The 27,242-nt window shown below is 49.9% G+C and overlaps 1 protein-coding gene and 1 long non-coding RNA gene across 3 annotated transcripts; one reads left to right on the top strand and one right to left on the bottom strand.

Moving 5' to 3' along the window:
• The first annotated feature begins 10 nt into the window (after window positions 1–10).
• Window positions 11–17,076, top strand: AARS2 (alanyl-tRNA synthetase 2, mitochondrial). Of its 2 annotated transcripts, none has more exons than XM_068185462.1 (22): window positions 11–235; window positions 647–835; window positions 1,479–1,624; window positions 2,389–2,583; window positions 3,072–3,216; window positions 3,651–3,796; window positions 4,096–4,204; window positions 4,533–4,571; window positions 5,220–5,331; window positions 5,861–5,988; window positions 6,711–6,861; window positions 8,626–8,795; window positions 9,784–9,897; window positions 10,288–10,428; window positions 11,043–11,180; window positions 11,585–11,694; window positions 12,822–12,930; window positions 14,437–14,559; window positions 14,889–14,999; window positions 15,856–15,939; window positions 16,079–16,189; window positions 16,565–17,076. In XM_068185462.1, the coding sequence occupies exons 1-22, from the start codon at window positions 11–13 to the stop codon at window positions 16,727–16,729; spliced, it is 2,961 nt and encodes a 986-aa protein (XP_068041563.1). In that variant the 3' UTR covers window positions 16,730–17,076. The 2 variants fall into 2 exon arrangements, with proteins under 2 accessions (XP_068041563.1, XP_068041564.1); XM_068185463.1 differs by lacking the exon at window positions 16,565–17,076 and adding an exon at window positions 16,314–16,476.
• Window positions 17,077–17,081: 5 nt separating this feature from the next.
• Window positions 17,082–24,335, bottom strand: LOC137471286 (uncharacterized). Its single transcript, XR_010997505.1, has 2 exons — window positions 19,709–24,335; window positions 17,082–17,438 (listed from the first exon to the last, which is right to left on the bottom strand). It is a non-coding gene; the product is annotated as an uncharacterized lncRNA (long non-coding RNA).
• Between the last annotated feature and the right edge of the window lie 2,907 nt (window positions 24,336–27,242).

Here is a 27,242-nt window from a genome sequence, read left to right as displayed (position 1 = left end):
GTGGGGCACCATGGCTGCGGCCGCCCGGCTGCGGCGGCGGCTGCTGCTGGAGGTGCCGTGGTGCTGGCGCTGCAGCCCCCGCCGCGGCGGTGCCGCCTGCCCATCGGCGGGGCAAATCCGCGCCGCCTTCTTGCGCTTCTTCGAGGAGCGCCACGGCCACCGCCGCCTGCCTTCGGCCCCCGTGCGGCCCCGCGGCGACCCGCGCCTCCTCTTCGTCAACGCGGGCATGAACCAGGTGCTCTCCCCTCTCCTGCACCTCTCCTCCTCCGGCTCACCGGCGCTTCCGCGTCTCAGAGCGCGGCCCGGCTTGGGGTGTCCCCTGCCAAAGAGATCTCCGGCGTTGCTGTGGGCTGCCTGCGCCGCCGTCCTCCTGGACGCCTCTGGTAGTGCCGTTGTGCTGTGGGAGTCTCCCTCGCTGGCGAGAGTTAATAACTGTCTGAACACAATCCTGTGCCGTGTGTTCTAGAACGAACTTGCTTAAGCAGGGAGGTTGGACCAGATGACCCACTGTGGTCCCTTCCAGCCTGACCCATTCTGTGTATCAGGAGCCCCAGGCGCAGGCCCCCTGCGCTAGGTGGCATCTGTCCATAGCGGGTACAGGAATGCCTACACCTAGGCATCTAGAGCGTGTGTCTCTCATTTCCAGTTCAAGCCCATTTTCCTGGGCACAGTGCACCCCCGGAGCGAGCTGGCCCAGCACCGGCGGGTGGTGAACAGCCAGAAGTGTGTGCGTGCAGGAGGGAAGCACAACGATCTGGAGGATGTGGGCCGAGATACTTACCATCACACGTTCTTCGAGATGCTGGGGAACTGGTCGTTTGGGGATTACTTTAAGGTGAGGTGATAGGAGTGAACACTTTATAGGGGAAAATGTAGCCTGCCTTTCGGAGCTGTGCTGTAATGCCATAGGACTGTGTGCAGAAGGTGTTTTGGTAAGATCCAGATTCATTCCTGGGAGCTCTGTGGCCTGGAACAGAGGTGGTCAGTTCATAGGCTCTATTGCTGAATGTGTCTTGCAGACTCTCAAAGCACTCAGCCTGCCAAAGCTGTGACCAACATGTAACAATCAAAGTTTTCTGTGGGAATGCCAGTGTTAACTACTTAATATGGTGTAAAGAGGTTACCGGTTCATTTAATGCTTATTACTAGAAAGTTTGAAAAGGGAAGAAGAATAAAGGATGCTAAGTTTTTTAGGTGGCATATACATTTTTTCTGTGGAAAGAAAATAATCCATGTCTCTGCCGGTAAGCACATAGATGCACACCATGCTGAAGGACTCACAACATTTTAGGAATGTCAGTTTTCCACTGGTAGCAGTGAGCTGTCTCACTCTCCTGACCTTCATCCTGCTCTTTGCAATACACCTGAAAATTAGAAAGGGAGAGAAAGAGCTGAAATTATCGTCTTTGTTGTTTGACTCCCATTCTGAAGAGTCTTCCTGAATTACAGTGCTTCATTTATGTTCCCTACCTGCTCAGGAGGAGGCGTGTAGCATGGCCTGGGAGCTCTTGACAGAGGTCTATGAGATCCCCAGAGATCGTCTCTACATCACCTACTTTGGTGGAGACCCCTCTCTGGGTCTGAGTGCAGATGAGGAATGCAGGGACGTGTGGCTCCGCCTGGGGTAAGTGTGTTAGAGAAGAGGTTCTGAGCAGCAGGTGCTGACATTTCACTTTCCACAGTCTTGCATTTGCTTCTTTAGTTGATCAGCTGTAGGGGCCAGAGAGTATGTTTTACCATTTTGTTTCTGGTTTCTTTAGGCTGTTAAAAGTCTGCTGGGCTCTGAACTCACTGGGTCTCTTGAAGTTTTGGTTCATTCTCTGGTAGTATGGGTGGGGGTGGGTATGTGCCTAAAACTGGCTGGCCTGGATGAAGTATGTAGAGGATCTCCAATCCTTTGCTTTGTCTCCATCATGAGAGTACATTCTCTGAAAGCAAGCAATGGCTGCTTCAGTGAGAGGGTTCAGCCATTGCAGAGAGCACTGCTGTGCTTTGGAAACTTGTTCCAGATGTATGTAGGCTTTGAACCCAAGGCAGCCAGCTCTGTGCCACTGATGGTGTTCAGGTCTTGCCTCTGCTCCAAGGAGCAAGGTGCTCCACAGACCCAGTGGAGAACTTGTCTTGGTCAGCAGGGGCCAGGCTGTGTTTGCCCTTCATTCTGGGCTGAGACTAGGATCCTGTGTGGTTTGGCTCACTTAATCTCGCTAAGGAGAGTAATTCTGTGTGAACAGAAGGAAGTAGAGAAGCAGAGGAGTTCTGATGTGTTTGCTTTTTGAGTCTGTAGTAGGAAGAAAGGATTCCTTTCTTCCAGCTTTCTCTGTGATCTAGGCTACTGTGTGGTTTGTGTGTATGCCTCAGCACTGCCATCTCTGTTATCTGCCTTTCCAGGGTTCCTGCCAGTCACGTGCTTCCTTTCCCATTGAAGGATAACTTCTGGGAGATGGGGGACACAGGTCCCTGCGGTCCCTGCACAGAGATCCACTATGACCACGTGGGTGGTGGCAGAAATGCTGCAGCACTGGTGAACCAGGGCAGCCCCGATGTAGTGGAGATCTGGAACTTGGTTTTCATGCAGTACAGCAGGTACCAAGCATCTCATCTGAACTCCAGAGCCTTTCCCCCTAGCCTGACTCCAAAATCATGGGTATATTCTCAGACTTATCACTGTTTTCCAGAAGGTGGCAACACCAGGAGCAAGAGAGAAACTGTGGAGATTTGTCCAGCGTGGCTCTTGATCCCCTTTGCTTTGAATCCCTGTCTTGTTCAACTTTCACTGCCTATTCTCCCTTAATGCTACATTCCAGAGATCTCTTGAGCCTGGAGGAGGAGGAGAAGGCCTTTTTCCTTATATTGCAGCCTATCCTGAATATGTGATGGTCAGATCCTGGCTGCCTGACAGAGCCAAGGCAGGCTGCTGTCACTCTTGTCCCTGAGCTTCCTTATGCTGGGTCACCCACTGTTTCCATCCCCTGTCACTTTCCCATTCTCTTTGATTCACCTGTTCCTTATTTTTGCCCATGAATTGATCCTTGCTTCTCTTTTGCCTTTTATTTTTCCTGCCTGGCTGACAGAGAGGTGGAGGGGAATCTCCTTCCCTTGCCGCAGCACCATGTGGATACAGGAATGGGTCTGGAAAGGCTAGTGACAGTTCTGCAGAACAAACGTTCCAACTATGACACAGATCTCTTCACTCCCATCTTGGATGCCATTCAAAAGGTGATGGTGCTTCTGCTCAGAGTCACAGCTCAACAAAAGCTCCTTGAACACAGACTGCTTGCTGGGTAGCATGGTACAGCCTTCTTTGAGCAGTATCTTGAGGCAGGAGGTTATGTCCTGCCAGGTCCAATGCAGTGTTCTAGAAAAAAGGGAGAATTCCAGGTTGGAAATCTGCTAGAATATCAGCACTGCTGATTCATTTTTCCTTCAAAGTGTCTTAAGTTTCTCAATGCTAGGGCATTGGCTGACCTGTGTTAGGTGCAGAAGTCTTGGTCTGTAGTGCTCTTCAAGGATTTAATGAGTACATCTTAGGTGCACAAGGTACAGGGGTAGTTGAAAAACATGATGTCAGGCGTAGCTGGCTGCCTCTTGTGTTGAAACTTCTTCTGCAGCCATTACTTTCTGCTGATTTGTCTCTCTACTTTCTCTTTTAGGGCTGCAGGGCACCCAGATACCAAGGTTTGGTCGGGAATGCTGATGTTGGGCGTGTGAACATGGCCTACCGTGTGGTGGCAGATCACATGCGCACCCTGTGCGTGTGCATCACTGATGGCATCTACCCAGGCTTCTCTGGAGCAGAGTAAGGACATAAGGAAATGGCATGGGGTGGAGGAAGCTAGGTCTAGAAAGGAATATGAACAGCCAGGGAAGGGTTTCTAGTGTGGGCCCCAGATAGGGAGTGCATGAGCTTTTAGGGAGACACGAAGATGAGAGCCGGGAAGGGGTTCCAATCTGCAGACTTCCCCTTGGATGGGTGTAGAGTGTTGGGAGCAGCTGGCCTGTGCTGATGAATCAGACCAGATGAGCTGGGGGATGCTGGATGTGGCAGCTGGGCAGGATGCTCACAAGGCTGCCTGAGGAATCCTGCTCTGTTTTCAGACTGGTGCTGCGTCGGATCCTGCGGAGGGCTGTACGCTTTTGCTCTGAAGTTCTACAGGCTCCACCTGGGCTCCTGGCCTCCCTGGTGCCTACTGTCGTGGAAGTGCTGGTGAGTAAAACTGCTGTCTTGGGGGAAAAAGGTCATCACGCATCCTATTCAGCCCCATGTCCATTTTCTGCATACTGTCAGGAGTCAATCTTGGATGAGAAGGAGCTCCAGGAAGGTGTTACCTGATGCTATGCATTCCACCATTAAAAACCTCTTGTCCCTATATCACTTGTGATGGGAGGGAGGGGGCCTAGTGTCATCAATGGTACAGTCAGCACAAGCATGTGTAAGTGTATGCAAGTAACCTCTCTAATATTTGTGACATGCTGAGAGATCCCCCGAGGAAGATGCTGAGGATGTTATCACTAACTGAAGCTCACTTCCACAGGGAGATGCTTATCCAGAGCTGACAAGGAATGCCAACCAGGTGAGCAATGTGGAATCCCCTTGTCTCATTATCTTTGTGAGGCACTGCTCTCAAGCCCAGAAATCAGCCCACCCTTGGGACTTAGCTGGAGGAGTTGGTGTAGCCTCCTCCACAACCATGTTCTCGTGGCTGGACTGAGATGTTCTGGGCACAAGTATCTGTGGCAGATTTCCATATGGTCCACTAGGTCCTTACCAGGGACTGCATGTGTTGTGTAAGGCGGCTGTTGCTCTAAATAAGCTACAGTAGCTTTTTTGGTTGAGTGCAAGTACAGCCTGTCCTCACCCGGGTACCCTTTGTCTAAAGTGGAGTGATGAATTAAGGCTAGTCCCAGCTTGCTTTCACTGACAGCAACTTCTCTGTCTGTTCCAGACATACAGTTGTAATTGGGTCACAGATATGAATGCCCAATAGAGAACATTTGTCAGCATAAAGCTTTCCCCATGTGGATGGTCAATATTTCTTTGACAGGAATGGTGACAGGTGACACAGTGACTTTGGCACTGTTCAATAATGCATCAGAGCCATGTTGTGATGGATGCATGCAGAAAAAAAAGGCTGGTTGATATGCTTTGAGCTGACTAAGCAGGGCTGAGCTGAGCTGGGGAACTCCCTGAAATGTGGGTAACCCTTCTGATCCTTGGGCAGATCAAGGATATCATTAATGAGAACGAGGCCGCATTTCTGTCCTCCCTGGAGCGTGGGAGGCGCATCATCGAGCGGACAGTGCAGCAGATGGAGCCCTCCACAAATTTCCCGGGTGAGTGTCCCTCCTCTGACAAGCTGCACTTAGAGACGGTTTGCTCCAGGTCCTCACAAGCATTACAGTCAAAACAGGTGGATGTTTGCCTCCCCTGCATTTTCTGTGACACTCTAGCCCCAGATAGAGGAGCAGATCTTCCTTTCTCCAGATTGCAGTTGTTTTCTAGTACTTTGTCCTCACAACAAACTAGGCAACAGGCAAGTTAGAAGCATTCCCTTGCTGTTTTATTGACTGATCAACGAGGTCATTATACACCACAGCTGAGAGAAGTAGCACAGGACCCAACCAGTGCAGCTGCCTGTCTAGATGTGCTGCACTGAATTTTATCAGGAGGGGAGCTGTGGAGCATTATGAATATTCAGTCCCATGCAAGAACTCCAAGGCTTCTCTTCCCCATTAACTGTATAGTTGCACAGGTGGATCCAGATACCAAAGCACACCCTAGATTGGTCCCATCCAGACAAATCTTGAGATGCCTTTGCTTTCTGTGTTCACACAGAGTTCTTGTTCTTCTTTTGTCTTACAGCTGAGGTAGCCTGGTCTCTCTATGGGAATTTGGGATTCCCTCTGGATCTGATTGACTTGATGCTTGAAGAGAAGGGAATCAGTTTGGATTCAGCTGCTTTTAATGAACTTGCTCTGGAAGATGCGAAGGTAAGAGGAAGACCTGCCTTGTCAGAATAATTCAGAGCCTTATCCTGTGAACATGGAAGCAGGATCTCTTTCTCTGCTGAGGCTCTTCAGAGCACCACAGGGCTACATGCCTTCTCCCTGAATGGTAAGTGGGTCTGAAACAGCAGTGTCATCACAATCCCCTTGTTTCTCAATGTGGAACTGAACTGTTGGTGATTTTTCTTCATGTATTTTATGATGCTGAAGTGAAGGTTATGAAATATTTATATAGATTAGGACAGTTCTCTGTTAGTCATGTAGCCTAACTTCTCACACAAAGTAGAACCAGCTTAGACAGCTGAAGCAGCAAATTATTTATGAAGAGTTTACAAAATCTCCATGATCTCAGTAGTGCTGAAATACTTGCACTGCCCACCCACCACCACCCCTTAGTGCAGTAATTGTTTGAGGCCTTCCTTTCCTGAGCTTTAATGGTCTGGAAGCTTCACAGCTACACAGCAAGCTGTGCCAGGAGGGACGTGTTAACAGCTGGTATGGCCTGGCTCAAGGTTAGCATGAAGTGGTATTCAGTGCTTGTGAGGTTTGAAGGGATGGGGTTAGTTAGCAGTAGCCTATATCAGCCTGGATCTGAACAAGCTTTTTCCTTGGAGGTGGAAGAAGTAATTCCTAGCCTTACAGCTCTAGTTACCTGTTTGCTTGCCCCCAGGCATCTCCCATCTAACTGTGCCTTTGCTCTGCTGCAGCGGAAGGCTGGTGGCCCACAGGCAGGACAGCCAGGGAACGCAAACACCCACCTGGATGTGCACTCACTGGCTTGGCTGCAGGGCAGCAACGTGCCTGCTACGGATGACTCTCCGAAGTACGCCTACACGCTGGGACAGCACGGGCAGTACGGTGAGTGCCTGGCCCACCTGCAAAGCAAGCTCTACTGGAGTCCCTCACGTGGCTGCTTTTGCTGCCTAGCCCCATGCATGTACAACTTGTACTTTGTGGTCCAAACCTGTCCACCTTGCTGCCATGTCTTTTCCCTACCCCTGTACCTCATCCCAAACCAGGTGCTTTTCTTAGTGCTGTTGGTACGTGCCTAGGAAGCCTCTGGGCTGGTAACAAGGCTGAGCTCTGGGTTGGCACCACTGGGTGCAGTGGTGAAACAGGAACTGTTGATTTCTTCTAGAGATAAGTCTGTCTCCAACACTTAGGCTTCTGGGTGTGTGCTCGAGAGAAAGAAGGATAATTACGCAAGGTTTTAGGTAGTTGTGTGAAACCGTGCCCTTGCTGTTTCCGTGGCAGACCGCTAGGTGCCAGCGCAGGCTTTTTGTCACCTAGGGTAACTGAGGCTGCTGATGCTCTACGGAAGGCATAGAGATAAAACCACAGGGTGTGGCTGTCACAGACAATTAGAGAAGGCTGTGTACAGCCAACTCCCTTTTACCCAGTGTGCTGGTGGCAGCCCACGTTAAGCAGAAAGTGAGGCAATTCAAGCTATATATACTACAACAAGAGCACAACAGAGGATAAAAGCCTAGCAGTGACATTGGCTCAAATCCCCAAACTAGAACTGTCCCACCTTCTCAGCTTCTAAATCATGGAATAATTTGGGTTGAAGGGGATCTATGGATGTCCAATTTCTTGTTAAAAGTAACATCAGTTTCACAGTTGGATCACATTGCTCAGAGCTTTGTCCATTTAAGTTTTCGGTATCTTCAGGGACAAAAATCTGACAGCCTATCTGTTCCCTGTTCTTTATCACTTTTAGTGTGTAAAGGTTTTTTTCTTTAGGTACAGCCAGAATTTCCTGTACTCTAGATGTAGTCTCCCAAATGCTAAATAGGGATTAATAACCTCTTTCTTTGACTGCTGGCTATGTTTGTGTTCATACAGCTCAGCAGGCAGGCAGCTTTCCTTGCTGCAAGAGCACCCTGCTGGCTTATGTTCAGCTTGCTCCCAAGAACCTAAGATTTCTGTCCGTTCATTTCTTTAGACCGCTCAGATGCCTTCAAAAAACAGTCCAGTTCTTCAGTGTATCAGCCAGTCCCTGCCAATTAAGTGGGATATGGATAATCATTAATGAAGATGTTAAGTGGTGTTGTCCCTCATATCAGCCACCATGTAGCTCTGCTAGTAGCTGAATATCAGTTGAACATAGAACTACTAGGCAATTCTTGCTGGGGCCCTCTGCCCACCCAATTACACACCCACCTTATGGGCCACTTGTGCACAGTGCTCAAATCTGGGTTCAAGGAGCCTACAGGAGAGCATGTTAGAAGCTTGGTGCACCCAAGAACATGACATCCCTGCTGTCCCCTATCCACAGCATCTTCATAAAAGTCAGTCAGGTTTGCCAGGCTTGCAGTGTAGCAAGATGCAGATGTGTCTGTGCCACATTTTCTTCTACCAGGCTCACGTGGAGCCAGATTGGGTGTCCCTGCCTGCTTAGCTGCTACTCTGCAGTTCTGTCATTATGTAAATGAGGGGTGACTTAGTTCCAGTCCTTTGTCCCTTCTGCCAGTAGCTGTTCCTCTCCTACCAAGGCAAAGTGCCAGCTTTCAGTATAGCCCAGGTGCTGGCAGGGTTGGCACAGGAAAGCGATCCCTCCTTTCCTGTTGCAGTCTGACAGGCTGTATGCACTAATTGCTGCTGTCTTCTTCTCCCTGACAGAGTTCAGTCCATGCCAGGCCACTGTCCTGATGCTGTACAGAGATCAGTCTCTCCATAAGGAGGTTGGGGCAGGGCAACGCTGTGGTGTCATCTTGGACAGGACTAACTTCTATGCAGAGCAGGGAGGGCAAGACTCTGACCAAGGCTACATGATACGTTTAGGACAGCAGGTAAGGCCCTTTGCTGCCTAACCCAAGGCTGCCATGCATTCTGCGGCCAGGCAGAATTCTATAAGTGATGGGTTGTTCTACTGTGTTAATTTGCAAGCTGCTGACTCTTGACAGTTCTCTTGGCTTAGCATCAGAGTTGGTGGGGTAAGGCAGAATCAGCAGTAACTTCACAAGGGCATTCTTGCTGCTGTGGTTGTCTCTCACAGCCCTTTGCAATTTCATCTTGCTGAGGAAGACTAAGGTCTTCTCAGGTCTTCCTTCATTGTGCTGTGTTCTTGCCAGCTGGGGTTGTAATGCTGAGAGAAGGTAATCATTGATCAGAGAGTCTGTGAACTGAGTAACTTCTCTCTGGTCAGTCCTGGACAGCTGCAAGTGCTGCCCAACCTGAGACCCAGTGCAGAAACACTTATTCCTCCCAAGAGCATCAGGGAGGACCTCCACTTCTGCAGCATGTTCCTTCAGCCTTGACAAAGGGAGAGCTTTTACCCTGTCCTGGGAAGTTACACAGGGCACAGCCTTTTCTCCTTTCCCCATTTCCTGCTCTTGATAATCACCCCTGGGCCTTTTTAGCTTTGCAGAGTGTTACAGTACCTTGCTCAGCACTTCTCCCCAAGCTAAAGTGGTGGTCCAGTTTTGTTGCCATCCCAGTGAGACAGAAATGGTGCCTTGGATGCCAGAGAAGTGCCTTGGGAGATGCTGTTCATTTTCTCACGGATGAGTATAGTTGTTAAGAAAATTAGTCAGGAGTTACTGCCCGTCCACTGCAAGATGGCAGCCTCAGCATACTTTGTAGTGAGTGGCTGGGTACAGGCGAGGTCTGAGACACTTTGGTTATGTTTGCAGTAAGCTGCTCTCTGCTTTTCCCACCCCATCCCTGTCTTTTAGGGATCGGTGGGAATTTAGTTTCCCAGTCGGGTCAAGCAGGTACACAGCACAGGTATTTGGATCTTCCCTGTGTCCTAACTCATTTTTCTGTCTCTTTGCTCAGGATGTACTCTTCCCTGTAGAGTCAGTTCATCTCTGTGGTGGCTACGTGATCCATGAGGTAACTGCTCTGGAAACCCTGCGTGCTGGCGACCAAGTGCAGCTCTTTGTGGATAAGGTGATAACTTAGTGCTCTTAACCTTTTCTTTGTGATGTCCTGAGTAACCCAGGCACAGCAGATCTTTGTCCCTTGTATTCTTGAGACTTTTCTTCCTCATAGTGTGCAATGAGAAGGAGATATCACAAATGACTCTGTAATCTTTGTGACCCATTGATCTGTCCAAAAGTATCCAGTCTACCCTTTACTGTTTTACAAAGATGATCCTGTGGAAAAAGGGGTTAGATCTGCCCTGTCACATAACTCATCTGACACCTGTACTACCCATTGTTTTTCCTCCATCTTCTCCTATCCCCTGACATGCAGCATTTTCCTTATCTCTTCGTGCCATTCCTGCTCCCCAGAGCTGTGGAGAGCCAGCACTCCCTGCTTACTGGTGTGTGCTTTCAGGCGCAGCGCCTGGCCTGCATGACAAACCACACTGCCACCCACCTGCTGAACTTCGCGCTCCGGCGTGTCCTGGGTGACAACACTGAGCAGCGGGGGTCCCATGTGACAGCAGAGCGGCTGCGCTTCGACTTTGATACCAAGGTGACTCTGAAATCCAGTTCCCTAGTTCTCAGCAGTACCAGCATTCCAGGGATTCTCTCCAGGGATTTTTCCCCTCTCCCCATAATCACTCCTTTAGAGACAAGTCACATTTTGTCTGAGTAATAAAGCTTGGTCCTCTGGACGTGACTGTGTCCATTTTGCTATGACCTGACCCTGAGCAGGGCTTGCTGAGGGGATGAATGGGGGTCAGAAGGGAAAGGACTTAGCAAGGCCAGTGGTCATGGACTGACACAAAATAGTGTAAAGGAGTCTTTGAGAGATGGTGCTTGGCTGTGGCACATATCTGATGTCTATACTGGACATTCAGGTGAGAGTATTTGTGAAGCTTTGGGTCAGATAACCTGGTAACCAGTCATTCTTTCTAATATCTCTTTTGAAGACTTTGGCTGATGCTCTTCCATCAAAAATCCTTATCTCTCATGTAAGGAGAATGTGGGAGGGCCATGATGTTCACAGTTCCCTTTTACAAGCAGAGAAGATGAGATGCAGGGGAAGAGTGGTGTACCCAAGCTGAGTCATCTGGTGGCTGTGCCCCAGATCTCCCTCCTTCGTCCAGGAGGCTTCTCCCGAATGTGGCTGATTTGCTTCCTCAGGGCCATGTGACTGTGGAGCAGCTGCAGCAAGTGGAGCAAGTGGTCCAGGACCTGATCCGAAAAAATGAGGTGGTGCATATGGCTGAAGTCCCCCTCACACTGGCAAGAAGAGTTCAGGGACTCCGTGCGGTGGATGAGGTATGACAGGATGGCAGCACACATCTTCACGAGCCTTCTCCTTCAGCAGGAATCATCTGGGACACGAGATGTTGACACAACGTGTTTCTGCAAGTGAATTGTCTCCCAAAACTCAGATGGGAAAATAGGACAGAGATGAGGTCTCAGGACACTGTTGTAAAACATGGAGACTGGTGATGCACAGGCTTTCTGTTTATGCCTGTGGACCAAAAGCCTGTCATGTCACCAATTGTGTCTTTCTCCCACTGGTCTCTGGTTGTGGGGGAGAAGTTGTGCCACCCCTGACTCAGGGGCTGCTCTAGAATAGGGGAAAAATGAGGCAGACACCCGAAACCATGTAATTAGTCTCTAAATGCCCCTGAACAACCATGTTGTTAGCTGCTGATCCCTGTCTTCTCTGTCAGGGGTATCCAGATCCAGTGAGGATAGTATCCCTGGGGGTCCCTGTGGAGAATGTGCTGACCTGTGACTCCAAGGCTGCAATGCAGACCTCTGTGGAGCTCTGCTGTGGGACGTAAGTGACTTTTACTTGCGGCCAGAAGGCATGTTGGTGGGCAGTGGTGGCTGAGGTAGAAACATCACTACAAGCTTACCTTCCTGTCCCTATGAAACTAAGTTTCCTCACTAGAAAAATATTGTGAGGACAGGATGGACTATTTACTAAGCTTTGGAAGTTCCAGGGTGAGCAAACTTTAACAAAATGCACAGCAGTTTTCCTTACCTCATTGTCTGAAATCAACCTGGAAGCCACAGAGCACCAGCAGAGTATGGGAAAGGTGTGTGTGACTTGTCACACAAGGGTTGTGGTGCTTTGCCTTTGGGGTTACAGAAGGGCTGGGTACCTGGCTGGAGACTCCAATTCAGCAGAGAGAACTTGACACTGCTCTGATTACTTCAATTAATTATCTTCATCCTCTTCTGCTTTTAGCAGTAATGAGAGTAGAAGAAAGGTTAATTGATCTTAGGACAGTGCTGACACAAAAAAAAAAAAAAAAAAAAAAAAAAAAAAAAAAAAAAAAAAAAAAAAAGAAGGAACAAACTGGCCTTAGAGCGGATAGTGCTGGAAATGAGTAATTTTCTACCTATGAGATCTTCTTTTGGGAGTAGTGGGACAAGAAACTGCATGGGAGGAGAAGAGATGATCAATTCTTATGAAGATGTCTGGAATGATTACTTGTGGTAACAGAACCCAAGACACTATAGTTTTCATATTCAGCGTTGAATAAACAAGAAGGAAAAGGGAGGTTGTCAGTGTACTGAGACTGCACAACTATCCTTTGTCTAGAGTCTACTGGCCAGGCAGTGAGCTGGCCTGACAAGAGAGTGGTGGAGTGGCAGCTGAGTAGAGGAGAAAAACACCAATTCATCTCACTGCTGAAGGAGAGGAAAGGAGGACAGAACTTGGCTGCAGCCTGCTGGGCAGGTAGCACAGAGGTTCCTCAAGAGTAGCCTCAACTCTGCTGTCTCTTGTCTGACAAGGTACCATCAGGATTTTAGGGATGGGAAAGTATTCAAGGTACTGGGATTAGGATTAGGAAAGGGCTGCTGGACTTTAGAGCTTTTGAAAAAGAAAACAGGGTTCTTGATTTCTGTTTGCAAAGAGCAGTTTGCTTTCTTTCCTGTTCTCTGCTGACGTTCTAGGCACCTCCTCCAAACAGGATCTGTGGAAGATCTGGCCATCATCAGCGAGCGTCAGCTTGTCAAAGGGATTAGCCGTGTCATTGCAGTGACAGGGGGACGAGCCAAAGAGGTAAGAAAGAGGGAAATGAGATTTCTGCCATGTCAAGGCAGTGCCAGAAGGACCAACCTTTGTAGGTTCCTCATAGACAATTAGCTCCCCACTGCTTTGGTTGGAGCCTCCCTGCTGTGCCACATCTGGCTTCCTGCTTCAGCCTTGGACTCAGCTCTGCTACTGTACCTCACTGTTCACCTCCTTTCCCTCCCATCCTAGTTCTCTGTCTCCTTGACCTTCATTTCTCCCTTCAGACCCCCCCTTTCCAAGATAAAAACTTGCACAAAATATCAGGAAGCCTCTGGTCTATAAATTTCAGTCCCCCAGTAGGTATTTTAAGGTATAATTCTTCATGCATTGATTTTGCCTCCTGCCTATCACAGCTGGATTTGCACTTTATGATTACTGGGTTTTGACCTCATTCTTACAGCCCTTTTGCTTCCTTTCTTTAGTCTTTCTCCTGCTAAACTGTGATTCTGGTCTGGCTGGTTCTGTATAAAAAGTAAGCAACCTACTATTGTGTTCGTGAGATCACTCTGTCCTTTGAGTATTTGGAAGTGTCAAGTGCCCCATAAGCCTTCCCTCCTCCTTTAAGGCTGCTGTCAGAGGAGAGTGACTCATAGTCACTGGAATTGGAAAGACTAAAGGCAAAGCCCACCCCTGCAAATCTGTTACTTTTTGGCTGGCCATCCCCTGTGCATCTGTGTCCCAGAGAGGCTTTTCTTCATGAGGAAGAACAAAAAGCTGCAGGGCACATCTGCATGCTTTGCTGGAAGTGCTGACCTGGAGAGGCCCTGAGAGGAGCTCTGTGCAAGTGTTAATGAGACAAGGGAGACTGTAGAGAGATTTACTTGAAACAAGGGTTGTGTATCCTAGCTAGGCAGAGCAGTCCTCTGCTGTCCTGCTCTAAAGTCTTGCAGGACCATCCTAGGCACAGAGATCTGGCAGGGAGGAAATGCTCCAAAACATAAGGATTGGCACTGGTGAAAAAAGCTTTTAATAGCTTTAAAAAAAAATTATTTGTAGTAGCATTGTTGGTGAAAACAGTAAGAAATATATCAGGATAGGTAAACTCAGGAAATATGCTTGAATGGCTGATGAGGTCTCTTTTAGTGTTAGTGTTTCTCTTGTTTCTTCAGTCAGCAGTTCCAAGATTGCATTTGCTAATGGAAAAAGATTTCTAAGATGCTCCACAGAGCTCCCCAGTTTTTCCTCAATGAAATCCTGATGATTTTGGTGCAAGTTTTTGAGGAAACATGAATTTTGACCATAAATATCACCTGAAGTTCAACAGCTTGGTCTGCCTGAGTGTGACCATCTAGTGTTGGTTGCAAATCTAGAGAGGAATGTTGTATTTCAGAGTCTTGCAGGAACAGTCATTCCTAAACCATCTGTAGGTGTCTTCTTACTAGATTCTGACTAGCACTTCAGTGTTCATGACCCTGTTGTCTCCCCCGTTTTCTCCATCCCTGTGGACTGTTTCTGTTGCTGCATTTGAACCATGCATTCCTTCCATCTCTGCAGGCCCGGGAAGCAGGCCAGTGCTTGGCTATGGAAGTGGACTCTGTCTCCCTACGAATGAAGCAGAGGATCACCTCTATTCCTGAGATGCAGAACCTCTCCAAAGAAGTGGGCCAGTTGACCAAAGTAAGGATAACATTCCTGTATAGAAAGCCCAGCATGGGCACATGGGACATAGGACTTTTTCCCTATCAGGTTCACATCTTTCAATAGCAAGGGCAAGTTGCTACCTGCTGTTGCCTCTTTGGTCACAAGGATTTTTGCCAGTGTCCAGGTGGCTGTGTTGCAGGTGGCCAGCTGAAAAGAGAAAGCTGCTCAGCACTGTGGCTGCCCTGATCATGTGGGTTAAAGCAAGGTCTGGAAAGAGGCTGTGCTCAAGCCTGACCTCCCAGAGAACTAGCACTTTATGTCTAGGGGTACAGTTTAATGTTCTTACAGAGCAAATTGTCTTGCAGGTGGTGGCCAGCACTGCAATGCCCCAGTGGCAAAGAAAAGAACTACAGACCATCCTGAAAGCACTACAGCGAACAGCCAACACAGCTGTCAAGAAACTGGAGCTGCAGCAGGTACTGAGGCAGCAGCACACTGACTTGCAGCCAGCTGATAGTACACACCAGTGGACCAGATGTCTCTGTCACACTTCAGAGCCACTCAGTCACTAGAGTCTCAGAAGGCAGAAGAAAGCCCGTACAATCACACATGGTGCAACTCAGGCCGTGTGTTGGGTTGATTTTGCTGGCCATTGTTTATGGGGCCATTGGTTAAAATGCAGAGAATGACTGGCTGGGCTTTTAGCACCTGCAGAATTTCCATGTCTCCCTGCCTGTGAGAACAGAGAGCCCCATACCAGCACTTTTGGCCAACACCAATAGGCATTGGGCTTCACTTCCTTGTTTATGCATGAAGAAGATGAGATGGTCCTCACAGTGGGCTTAACAAAGTTATACAGTGACAGGACAGAGTCTGACCTCCAGCTGCATGGATTTTGCTGTGCTTCCCACATGTGTTTGTGTTCTGCCAATTTACATTAAAAGCAGATTAGAAATACTTATTGGTAACAGAGAGATCTCAGGAAGAACTATCCCTTTCTTAAAGTAGAAGCATCTTGCCACAGAAGCCTTCCTGAGACACATTGTACTGTATAGGTCCAGGAGAGAGGCTGGGGATGGAATGAGTCACTCTCTCTTCCACTTTTGACAGGGGTTCATCTCTGCTTGCGTTCAGGGAAGGAGAGCTGTACAGGTCTACATGGAAATTTTAGTCTGCTAGTCTTACTTTGACTTCAGCTATCAAACATCTCCCGTCTGTCCCACAGAACAATGCTTGCGTTCCTTTTGTGTATATATTACATGGATATATCCCCATGCAGCCCACCCTGTGCCACCTGTAGCCCTTCAAAGTGCTGTGTTTTTCTCCCTCCAGGCTGAGAAGGTGGCACAAATCTTGCTAGCAAAATACTGCAACCAGCCTGTCATCATTGATACTATCCCAGCTGATTCCCTTTCTGTGAGTAATCCACATTCTTTGTTGGCCCAGTGGTACCTCAGGTGCTGCAAACAGCAAGAGGGAGTTGCTGGGCACATTTTCTGCTGGATGTGGCTCTTCTTTGCTGTTGCCTGACCTCTGTTCTCCCTGCCTCTCCTAGATCCTAATGAAAGTAGTGAACCAGCTGTGTGACAAGTCTCCTGGCACATCAGTCTTGCTGCTCAGCCCTCAGGCTTCGGGTGAGGTGCTCTGTGCCTGTCAGGTATCCAAGGTAAGCAGAACCCTGATAGAGACAAGGGGAACCTGCCTGCCAAGGGGGCTGGACCCACTGCTCAGCAGGTCCTGCTGGAGGCTTTTCCTGGGGTTTTGCCCAATGTTGGTGGTTAATCACACAGGGGCAGGACCTGAGATGACTGTACTGGGACTAGATGTGTTTTCAGTCTCTGCTGGGCACAGATATCCCTGGATCCTCCAGGCTGTGTTTGCCCAGGGGCAAGACACAGCATTAACATGTAAGCTCAGCCTTTGTGGTCCTCACGGTCATGACTGCCTCAGGCTGGTGCAGAGAGGATGCTGTTAGCTTTCTTTATTCATAGACTGCAGGCTGCCCCACAGTACAAATAACTTGCCTGTGTCTCTTCCCCAGAGCTGCCTCCCCAGGTTCTCTGCTGCTGACTGGGCTGTGGCCGTCTGTACGCAGATGGAAGGGAAGGCAGGAGGCTCTCCCATCGTAGCTAAGGGCAGTGGAAATGCCAAAGGCATGCATGGAGCCCTGACTACTGCGCTGGAGTTCGCTCAGAGCAAGCTGTGATGCTTTAGTGCCAGGACAGCTGTATGGACCCAGCTGGACACTTGATACCAAGCATATACTCTGCCCATCTGAAAGGATTAGCAGCTGAACATTGCTGCAACTACTGCCTTGGAGCATTTGACTTCTGACCATCCAGGATCAGCAGAGACCCCACTGACAGAATGATGCTGCTTGTTCTCAGCATGGGCCTATGGAGATGGAGCCTTGGAAAGCACCAGTTGCAACAGCAGATCCTACTTCTCATGGAACAGTGCAAATCTTGCCACAAGACCAGCACAGAAATTTTGTGAGAACATGGGGAGTTGGGACTGTTATCTTAAAGCTGTTAAAGGGTCGAGAGAATCCAATCACCTGATGTTTCTTGTAGCTGCACCTTTTTTTCCTGCTCTGACAGAGGGGTTCATTCTGCCCCTGCAGCTCCAGAAGTCAGCATTTACTCTTGTCTAAGCAGTTCCTTCCTACTGCAGAACTCAGGACACCCCTCTGATTAAAAATGCTGCTCTAATTTAGAAATTAGAGAAATCCCACCTTGCTTGTGGGCTCAGGCTTATTAGGTTATGCAATAGGTAGAGCTGAAGCCAGTCCTCAGCACTGAGGGAACAAAAATGTCCCCCTGTCCACCTCTCTGCTTTGGATGAATGTTCTTATCTCTGTTTCTTCCTGCCACTCCCTTGCAAGTCCTTCCTTCTGGCTTCTTACTGGCTCATACCTAAAACCAACACTGATATAATGAGTTGTGAGAATGGAAACTGTTGCTGTGTGGCAGCATGGAAATCCCTGCAGCAGGACTGTGCCTTGCTTTGTCTTGAGGTGAGCATATCTCATAAACTGGTTAATTTTCACAAGCAGTGGTGGACCCAGCAAATTCAATTCATAAAGACATTTCAGACTTCGGTGTTAGAGTGATGGTGAGAGCTCCTGGGTAAAGCATCATTATTTTAGATACAGTATTGACCTAAATAGAGATCATAAATGGTAGCTGAGCCAAAAGTGCAACAGGATAGTGATACAAGCAGGTTTTCACCCTGTGAGCAGCAAGTGTAGCCTGACACAAATGAATTTCACCAGCAGGTAGGGTTGCCTGTCACTGTGAAGGGAGATGGAGGACCAGTAGCTGCTTTTGGGGAGGGAGAGAGGGAGGAAGTGTAGAAGCACAATGATGCTGATGGACGGGTAGCAGGAAATGGCTGTCACATAGATACAGATTACTGAAGAGGATGTAGTGGGGAATGTCTGTGTCCAAATGAAAGGTTTCCCACTTAACTGTCTGCCTGAGGGAGGGGGAATAGCTCTGCTATGAGCAGAACCTCATTTCCCTTCACTTCAGTGAACAGCTTATCTTAGGAGAAAAAGGGATATGGACTTTGTGGGGCATCATTAGCAGACAAGGAGTTTTCTTCCATATCCCAGTGGTTGTCCAGCCAAAAATCTCATATGTGGTCCCAATGGCTTAAAGTGGCTTCTACTCATCTTTGCCAGCAGCTGGTTTTGCATTGTGAAGTGCCAGATATAAATGTGAGGACTCAGAGGCAGCAGGAATGGGGAGCCTTTAGAAGCTGGTGGTGCTCCCAGCTGTTCTCCCCTTCTCCCCCAAATCACTGACAGCTACAGAAAGAGTGCAAACCTTAAGCCTTCGGTTCAATGAATGCTGCTTCTAGTCAAGAAGCTTAAAGCAGGGCTTATTACAAAGGGATTTGTGAGCCAAGGTCTTGGGCATCTGCCCCTGCTGCCAAGAGTTCAGCCATCAGAGGGGTGCATAGGCTCCTTTCTTTCATCACTGTCAGTAGGACAGGTTGCTGCTCATCCCAGACCCTGCCTGCATTCCACTGTAGCAGAGCAGCTTGGTGCCTTCTCAAAATTCTTTCTATTTCTGGATGCAGAGGTGCTAGTGGTGCTCCTAACATCCCTGCATCTGAGCACTAGGGAGAGCTGGAGCACCTAGCCCAGTGCTTCAGGGCCCTTGTGACAAGGCTGGTAAGGTGCTGGAGAGGGTGTGTGGAGTCCCAGAGGATGGTTCATGCCATCAGCTGAAAGCAGCATCAGTGCCTGTTCTTGCACAATTCCTGTGTTTCACTTGGGCCCTAGCAGCACCAGGTGGGGATGGCAAGGGGTGTTCTGTGTTACTGGGAAAGCACTTTCCCAGAGTGCTGTTGTGTTGCTTTATTAATAGCTGCTACAGGAGATGATATCTCCTCTTGGTGTTGGAGAGTAGGTGTGAGGAGGAGGAAAGGAATGCTGGCTTGAGCTGCTCCTGCAGGAAGCTCCAAAAGCAGAGCCTGAGCTTGCCAGCCTTATGGAATTAACCTGCTTTAGCTTGATTGTTAGCTTCAAAGCCACTGACCTCATAGAATTTGCCCACCCCCTTAAAGGGCAGAGGTCTGGGTGCCACCCCTCCTGGTAATGCCTTTACTGAGCCCCTGACACCACTCCCATGGAAGGTGAAGGGCTGCTACTAGGTTCCGACAACGCACCACAGCGGAAGGTAGTTGGAGGGAAGCTGTTGGAAGGACATCTGTCACCACTGTGGATGCTGTTGGGCTCTCGGCACTGTGTGGTGAGTGAGCAGCAAAGACCTTATGCCTTGGCATTTCAGATCTGAATGTCCTCTCCTGTGTTCCACGGGAAAAATAACTCTGTGTTCCCAGGGTATTTGCAGCAGCCCCAGCACCAGCCACACTCAGGGCTGCTGCATCTCCTGCACCACCTTCCTATAAACCTTAAGAACTACCTGGTCTGTAAGCAGGGCTGCAGCTGCTGCAGTGGTGCTCTTCTGCCTCATCTGGGGCTGTCTTGGGAACCTCATTTTCTTCCTCCTCCTTTGCTGCTCTTGGCTTTTACAGACATGAAATTCATATTTCCTTTATCATTTCTGAGCTTGCAAGAATCAATGATGTCACAGCATAACCAAATCCTGATCTTGTAAGTGCAGTAGCACTAAAAACGTTCTAGAATTGAAGGAGAAAACGGATCTTATCCTACCAAAGAGTGATTCTGTGGAGTCATCCATGGTGCCCATATCACCTCAGGCTGGTAAAGTGGGTCACTGCAGTAGAAATACTGGAGTTTGTGCTGCAGCCATGCCAGGCTGCTGATTGTAGGAGAGGACATTTCCTGTTTTTATCCTGGTGAAGTCCTAGTGCACAGATTTACATCCCATGCTCCTCTTTCCCTGCTGCAGGAGGACAAGACATTGACATACTGTGCAGGAACTGCAGTAGCAGCCATGTTTGTGCCTGGCATGCCCTGCATGTCAGCAGCAAGTCAGGCAATGCTTAGCTGGGAAGCTTTGCAAAATGAAACCCAAATTTGAAATGGTGTTCTCTGACCAAAATTGCAGCCTACATTCCCTTACAAACATCAAAGATCTAAGGTGTGAACAGTATCCTGGGTACACATTTGCACCTCCAAACACATGTGCACAGAAGGGACAGCAGGAAGTGGAAAACCAATTAAAAGACAATGGGTTTTTTGCTGTGAGCTGGTGCTGTCAGGTTGGCAACACCTTCATAAGGTCAGATGGACCCCGAGGTCCCTTAAGGGCACCTGCAATGCAAGGGATTGCCAGCATCAACCCCAAGCAACTACTTGACTTTGGCAAAAGGGGAGCAGAAAGTACTTGCGTGTCTCTTCTCACACAGTTTGCTCCTGGAGCTTCACACTCAGTAGCCTGGGCTGCAGACTGAGAGGCTGGCACAGTGTCAGGGAGAAGGCCAGCTCTCCCTAGGCACCCCTGCCACCCCAAGCCTTGGGACAGGCTGCTGCAGGACCTTGACATGCTGCACCTTGGGTGCCATAGGACTCACTTCAGGAAGGTCCTGGGATTGTTGTGGTAGTAGCAGAGCTGAGCCTTGCAGAGGATCTTAAAAGTATGCTGAGCCACAGGCTCAAAAGCTGTGGGGCTTGGTCCATCAGATCTGCTGCTGAGCCATCTCCCAGCAACACTAAACATAATGTAGCATGTCCAAGCTGAGCTCTGCAGGGAGGGAGAGCACCTCAGGGGCAGGGGTCCAGAGGTGACCTTTAAAGGTCCTTGCCAATACAAACTGTTCTATGATTCTGTGATTCTACATGCATAGTGATAGTGTGCACTGAACTGGTCACACCTCACATGTACGCGTATAATCCAGGAACCCAAGCATCCACATACCTGCGATTCTGGGTTACACTGGCAGGCTCTCACCCTCATAGTGCCCTGCACCACAGGCTCCCTGTTCCTGCAGCAACCGACACCCACTCATTGGCAGCTGCTGAACATGGAGGGGAGCCATGGGCTCAGCAGCCATGGTGAGGCAAGACTTCCCATCCCTCAGGAGCAGCTCAGGGGTATGTCAAGCTGGTGCTGCTGCTCACCTCCTACATCCCAGATGCTTGGGAAAGGTGAGGAATGGTTCTGTGCTAGAGGTGTTCAGCTGTGGGACAGGCAGCATGGGCTGGGCAGGAACACCCCATGGCTGAATCACCCCTCCAGCTCTGGGTCCCCAGCTTCTGGGGAGTATTTTCGGGGAAGAGAAGTTTCCACCGCAGGAGAACGCTGTCCACAGCAGCAAGCTGAGTATCCAAAGAGGCAGGAGAGGCATTTCCTGGGGAATCCCAGCAGCCTGCCTTTGCCATGCCCTTCACAGCCAGCTGGTTCCCTGTGTGAGAGCACTTTGCATTCAGCTCCTCAGCCTGGATTGCAGCTGGCGTTTCCATGCTGCTTGCAGAGAGGCGTGACTTCCTCAGCTGCAACCCAAAGCTCTCTCCTCCAGAAAGCACCTGGTGGACTCATAGGGCTGGGAGAATGCTTCTGCTTCCCCTTACATCTCCTCCCCATCACCATCCCAACTACTGTCAGGAACACCCTGCTACAGAGCCTACCCTTCTGACCTGGAGCAGCCCATTTCCATTGAGGGCATTTTGATTGATTGATGTCATTCTGGGTCACTGCAGAGTGGCTGTGGGGTCCCAGGGTGTCAGGACAGAGGGAATGCAGTGAGGCTGTCGTGGTGTTACCCAGTCTGCATCCAGAGAGCTATGTGCTTCTGCATCCCCCATGCACTGCAGAGCTGCTCATCCTGTAGGTGTGTATCCATGGCAGGCTCCAGTGGGAAGATGAGCAAAGCTGCACCCAAAGCTGTACCCATGACCAGCCCCAGGCACTTGGGGTGCTGCTGCCCACCACATGCAGTGGCTCCCTTGAGACTAGGGGGGGGATGGTAGAGTCTGCTGTGGTGTAGACTAGAAGGAGCTCTGTTGTGCCTGAGTCCCTATTGCACCCAGTGCCTGTGTGTTCACTTCTGTGAGCTGGAGGGCTTCAGACCAAGTTGTGAAGTCCTACTGTGCACAATCACTTAAGATTCCTATGCAAGCTGTTGGTCTCAAAGTACTGGAGTACCTGTGTTTTCAGCTGGCTGTGGGATCCCTATCCCAGAACTATTGCCATCAGATAGTCTAGTTTCTCTGGGACACACCACTCTGAGCCTGCTGGAAAAGTCCCTGAGGCTGTGCAGACACTGGGTTACTATTCCAGTCCCCAGCCAGGATCCCTGCATCTCCTTCTAGTCCTTGCCCAGCCTCATGTCACACACTTTCCTCTTGCTTTATATCAGAGGTTGCCTGGGCTTGAGCTCCAGGAACAGGAAGATAAATCTGAGCCTACGTAGACCTTCTTTTCACATGGTGAAAAATTATTTACACTCGGGTTGGGATTTGCTGCTCTACTAATTTCGTTGTCTCCTCGTTTGCCTGTTTGTCCCACATTCCATACAATGTTTCCTCCCTTCCTCCCCCTTCTTTTTCTCACTGCCCTCACGGGTGTTTTTCCTCTCTCCTCCTCCTAGATGGCCAGGTTAGGCCAGTGCAAGAAGAAGATGCACAGGGAAGATAATCCACCAACTCAAATATCACCGAGTTTTACAGAAAAAAAAGGGAAACAGAGGCATAACTAAATGACCTTTAAAACAAGCAAGTTCTCAGGTTCCCTCCCCCACCCAGAAGTGGCTCCTCTGCTCTGTTATAACCTTCTCCTCCCTACCCCAGCATTTATTTATAAGCACCATCAATAATTAAGAAGCTGCCTGCCTGCCTGCTTGCCTCAGCCGCAGTGTTGACAGAGGCATTTCTGACATTTCCTGGCTCAGCCTGGCTGCTTTGCTCACTTGGGCTTTTAATTTTCTTTCCCTGCCTTGTTAGATACACAGGAATCACCCACCTGGAACAGACTGGACATCCAGAGAGCCAGGAGAGCTTCCTGCTGGAGCTGGTTGCCCCAAGAGTGACCCAAAAGTTGCTGGCTTTCACAGCACTGCAGCAGCAGGATGAGCTGGGATGTCTAGGGTGTCCCCACCACGGGCACCACCCCTCCTTCCCAGAGGCAGGGTCTGGGAGAAGTGACTCCTTCCCTGTCCACATCTGAGCGCCATGGAGCTTGCACACTGGCATCTCTGTGTGGAAAAGACAGCAAATGAGGGCTCTGCAACTGGGCTTCCCAGCCCTGGGCGAGCAGCATCACCCTGGGCACCCAGTCAGGGAGATGGAAGAAGGAGAGACCCACCAAGCAGTGCAGCCAAAAACCACAGCTGAGAGGGATGAGCTGGCCCTAGCAGGCAGAGCCAGAGGCCTCACAGTGGAGGGGGACAGCTGGACTTAGAATCAGGGATGGACAGCTTTACACTGGTCCAGAGGAAGCACCACAGGGCATAACCCAGGGACAGACCAGGCACAGAGGCAGCAGCTGTGCTTGGCACATTGCTGGCACTGCAGAAGTCCTTGGGAACACTCCAGGTTGCTTCTTGCAGGTTCAAAAGCACCCTGCAGGCATCAGGCAATCTCTGACCCTTGAACAAATCCTCAAGTGTAGGGTTTCCAGAGAGCCTGGCTCAGCAGCTGCAGGCAGAGCCTGCAGTATGCCAGTCCAGCTCCCTTTGCCAATGTAACCTGGATGCAGCAACGAGGCACAAGAGGGAAGCCCAGTGGTTCTCCCTGAGCCGGCCTGCAATGCTGCAGAGACTTTCAGGGTGGCAGAGAGCTGCAGGGGGGGCAGCATGCACCCAGCTCCCCTCAGCACACAGCACAATGCTTTGGGGCCCTGCTCCACCAGCCGAGCCCTGAAAGGGAGCACCAAGGGGACCGTGGCTCTGCCATGGCCCCCATTCCCTGCAGTGAGGCCAGGGAGTGCCCGGGAGCTGGGCGCAGCGGCAGGAAGCAGATCTGTCACAGAGCATGGCTCTGGAGGGACAGTGATGGCAGCTGGCAGCTCCACAGCTCTACCAGTGCTGGGCTCCACTGGGTTGGGAAGAGGGCACCAAAGGACAGCGTCAATTCAGCAGCCCTTGGCACGCAGGCTCCCAGGCTGTCCTGTCCCATCAGTGTCCAACTCCCACCACAGCAACTGCCCCGACATTGTTCTTGCTGTCATGGGGTGAACAGGACCCCCTTCTGCTCCTGCAAGTTGCCCTACACCAGGCCCTGCAACTCCTGATATAAGATATATATGGAGCTGCTCCTGGGAGACACCAAAGGTCTGAGAGATGGAAAATATGCCTCCTTCCCCATGTGCCTCCACCTCCCCAGGCCACACAGCCCAGTTGATCCCCTTCCCAGTCCTCTCCTTCTGTGGGTCAAGCTCCAGGGAGCGTCCCAGCCTCCAAGGGAAGGGGTGTTTACTTGTGAGGGGTGTTGGTTATTCCCTCTGCAAAGGATATCACAGCCCAGCTGGCCTTGAAGGTAAATAAGGCAAGCAGGGAGGATGCCTCATTTCAAATATAACAAGAATCATGGACCTCTGAGCTGCTTTCTGGTGGCCAAACAAGGGAAAGATGATGCACTGCCTTCTCTGGAATTTTCAAAATCTCACAGTGCACTGCCTGTGCTGTAGGACCTGATCCTGCTTCACGTCCCTCTAGAGGACCTAGACTGTGGCAAGCACTTGGATTTATCTAAATACAGCACAACAAGGAGAGATGGAAATTGGGGCAGGGAAGGGAATGACACAGAGTGACAAGCTAAAATGCAAATCATGGACCATCCTATGGGAAAAAAGAGACCAATGTAAAACCAATGGATCATCTCCGTGAGAGTGCTGGAAAACAGCCTCCCACTAACTCTCATCCCCAGCCTGGTAGGGGAAAAGCTTCACACCTGCTCTGAATGTCGTGAAGTCTGCAACAAGCCCAGACAGAAATAGAAGTCACTAACTAGAAGCTTTCCCTCCTCCAACCAAATATGCAGCCAGCTCTCTTCTCTCGCATGGCACCCCAACTTGGCTCACGTGGCCGGTGCCAGGATGGTCGAGTGGTGATGCCATGTGTCCCTGTCACAGAGCCCTGCAGCCAGCAGCCAGGTGGACAGGGCAGGGCAGAATGTGACCAGCATGGCCAAGGGAAGCTGGCCACAGCTGGCATCCTTGGCAAGGACACAACAGCACCTCATTCACCAGGAATTGAGGAGGAAGGCTAGCAAAATCTCGGTGATCAGTGTTTCTACATTAATTACCCCCCTCATGACCAGCCCTCTTTCAGCAAGATGCATCTCATATCTTTTGTGCATGTCTCCTCCTGGACTCTACTAAGGGTGATGTCTTCCTCATCCGCTCCATGGAGCTGAGTGACAGCAACCTGGCAGTGAGGAGACACATGCTCCAGGGACAGGACCTCTGGGGATTGCTGTGACACAGTAGTGACAGCAGAGACCATGGAGCTGAGGCAGTACTAATGGAGATGCCCATCCCTGAGTATCAAGAATAGCCAGCAAAAAGTGCCAGAGTCCCTCCAGGAAAGGAAGGTTTATTCGAGGGGCCAGCCAGTTCTGAGCCAAAAGCAGCAGGTACTATGCTAATGCAGCTATCTGAAGCAGAAATGCTGGGAATATCTGATCACATCCTCCCCATGTTCCTTCTGCTGTCCAAACACAACCCCATGCTCCCAGCAGGACTCACAAACAGGATGTTTCTGCAGGGCAGTTGCTCTCCTCCTCCTCCTCCTCCTCCTCCTCCTCCAATACAGGGGGCCTGGGCACTTGTCCTGCCCAAGAGGAGCTTGCTAAACCTTCAGACCTGCAGAACTTTGCAGGCAGTTATGCAGTGCTGGTCAGCAGCCCCAGACAAACAAGAAATTTTTCAACAAGAAAAGAAGGAAGCAGGGCTGGAGAGCATGGAGGAAGCAGTGGCTGTTGCTGTCTCCTCGGCATTGGTTAATTAATTAATTCTAACACAGAGCTGGGCACAAAGGGGAGCTTCAGAGTAGATCCTCTCTTCCCTGGCACCCCTTGCTCCAGGGTTGTGCCAGGACCTCCCATGTCAATCCCACTGCAGCTGGGGCTGAAGACCACAGAAGCTGGCACAAACACGGCAGCCTGAAATCTGGCAGTGCTGTTTCTCTGTCTCTTTTCCCTAGATTGAAGGGTGGAGAGAAAGGGAGGGGAGCCTGGCGCAGCTCCTTCTTGATCCTAGAGTGCCATCTGGCACTTGGATGCAACACAAGGGGATGAGTGGCAGTCAGCAGAGGGACTTGAAACTTCTGGTCTGACATTGGAGAGATCTCAGAGAGGGAAAAAGAGAGGGCTCCAGAAGCAAGGAGGCAGGGGTTTGCAAATGGGAACCAGTAGGTGCCTGGGCACAGATCACAGATCCTGCCTGCAGGAAGGTTTTTTTGATTCAGTCAAGAAAACATATGATCTGGAAAGAAACTAATTAAAAACTAAGAGGCAAATAAACTGTCTTGCCTGGGAAGTTTCAGCTTGGCAAATAGGGCAGCCTTTTACCTCTTGCCCTAATGCAAGCAGCAAGGGTCAGTGAAGGGAAGGGGTTCCCATGGTGGAAAGTGTTACCAGCTAAGCTGAACCAAGAAAAGAAAATTCTACGTTTTCAGGGAGCGGTAAAGAGTCATTGAGTCACTGTGGCTGTCCAGATGGGAAGGACAGCACAGAGGTGGGGTTATGAAGTGCAGCCTTACCAAGCATCTTGGGCAAACACTAATGCAGAGGATATCCTGCCCCAGAGCCAGAGTCTGGGATGTACAAGAAAGATTTAACATTTGCATCCATCTACTTGGAGGTGATTACTAGGAGGCACAGCCTCCCAGTGGATGAAGAAAACCTCCTGCACTATTTATGAAGTATTTTTGAAGTAACCTGAATGAAGGAAACCTTCCTGCTTCAAAGTTCAGGCCAGAGGTGCAGTGGTGTGACAACAAAACCATCTAACTTGTGTAGGTCATATCCTGATTAACCCTATGGCAGTTAGACTGTGCCCTGTGGAAGATGGGGGCCAAATCCAGGAATATTCTGGGACTGGTTTTGCACCAGCAAGGGAGGAAGGATACCCCTTTTCACAAATCTTGGTGTGATGCATGATGATGGGGATGCCAATCATAGCAACAGGACAGATTCCCTGATTATTTGTTCCCCTGTTTTATCTCTTTAATTAATCTCAAAGAGAGAGGATCCAAGCCAGCTGCACCCTCAGCCTGTGGTGGGATAATTTATCTCACCCCCACGGGGCTCCTGTGTGCCACTGGAAAGGCCAGGCTGAAGGGAG

Source organism: Anomalospiza imberbis, chromosome 3, assembly GCF_031753505.1.
Source record: "Anomalospiza imberbis isolate Cuckoo-Finch-1a 21T00152 chromosome 3, ASM3175350v1, whole genome shotgun sequence".
Classification (NCBI taxonomy): Eukaryota; Metazoa; Chordata; class Aves; order Passeriformes; family Viduidae; genus Anomalospiza; species Anomalospiza imberbis.
This window is presented reverse-complemented; position numbering and strand designations above follow the sequence as displayed.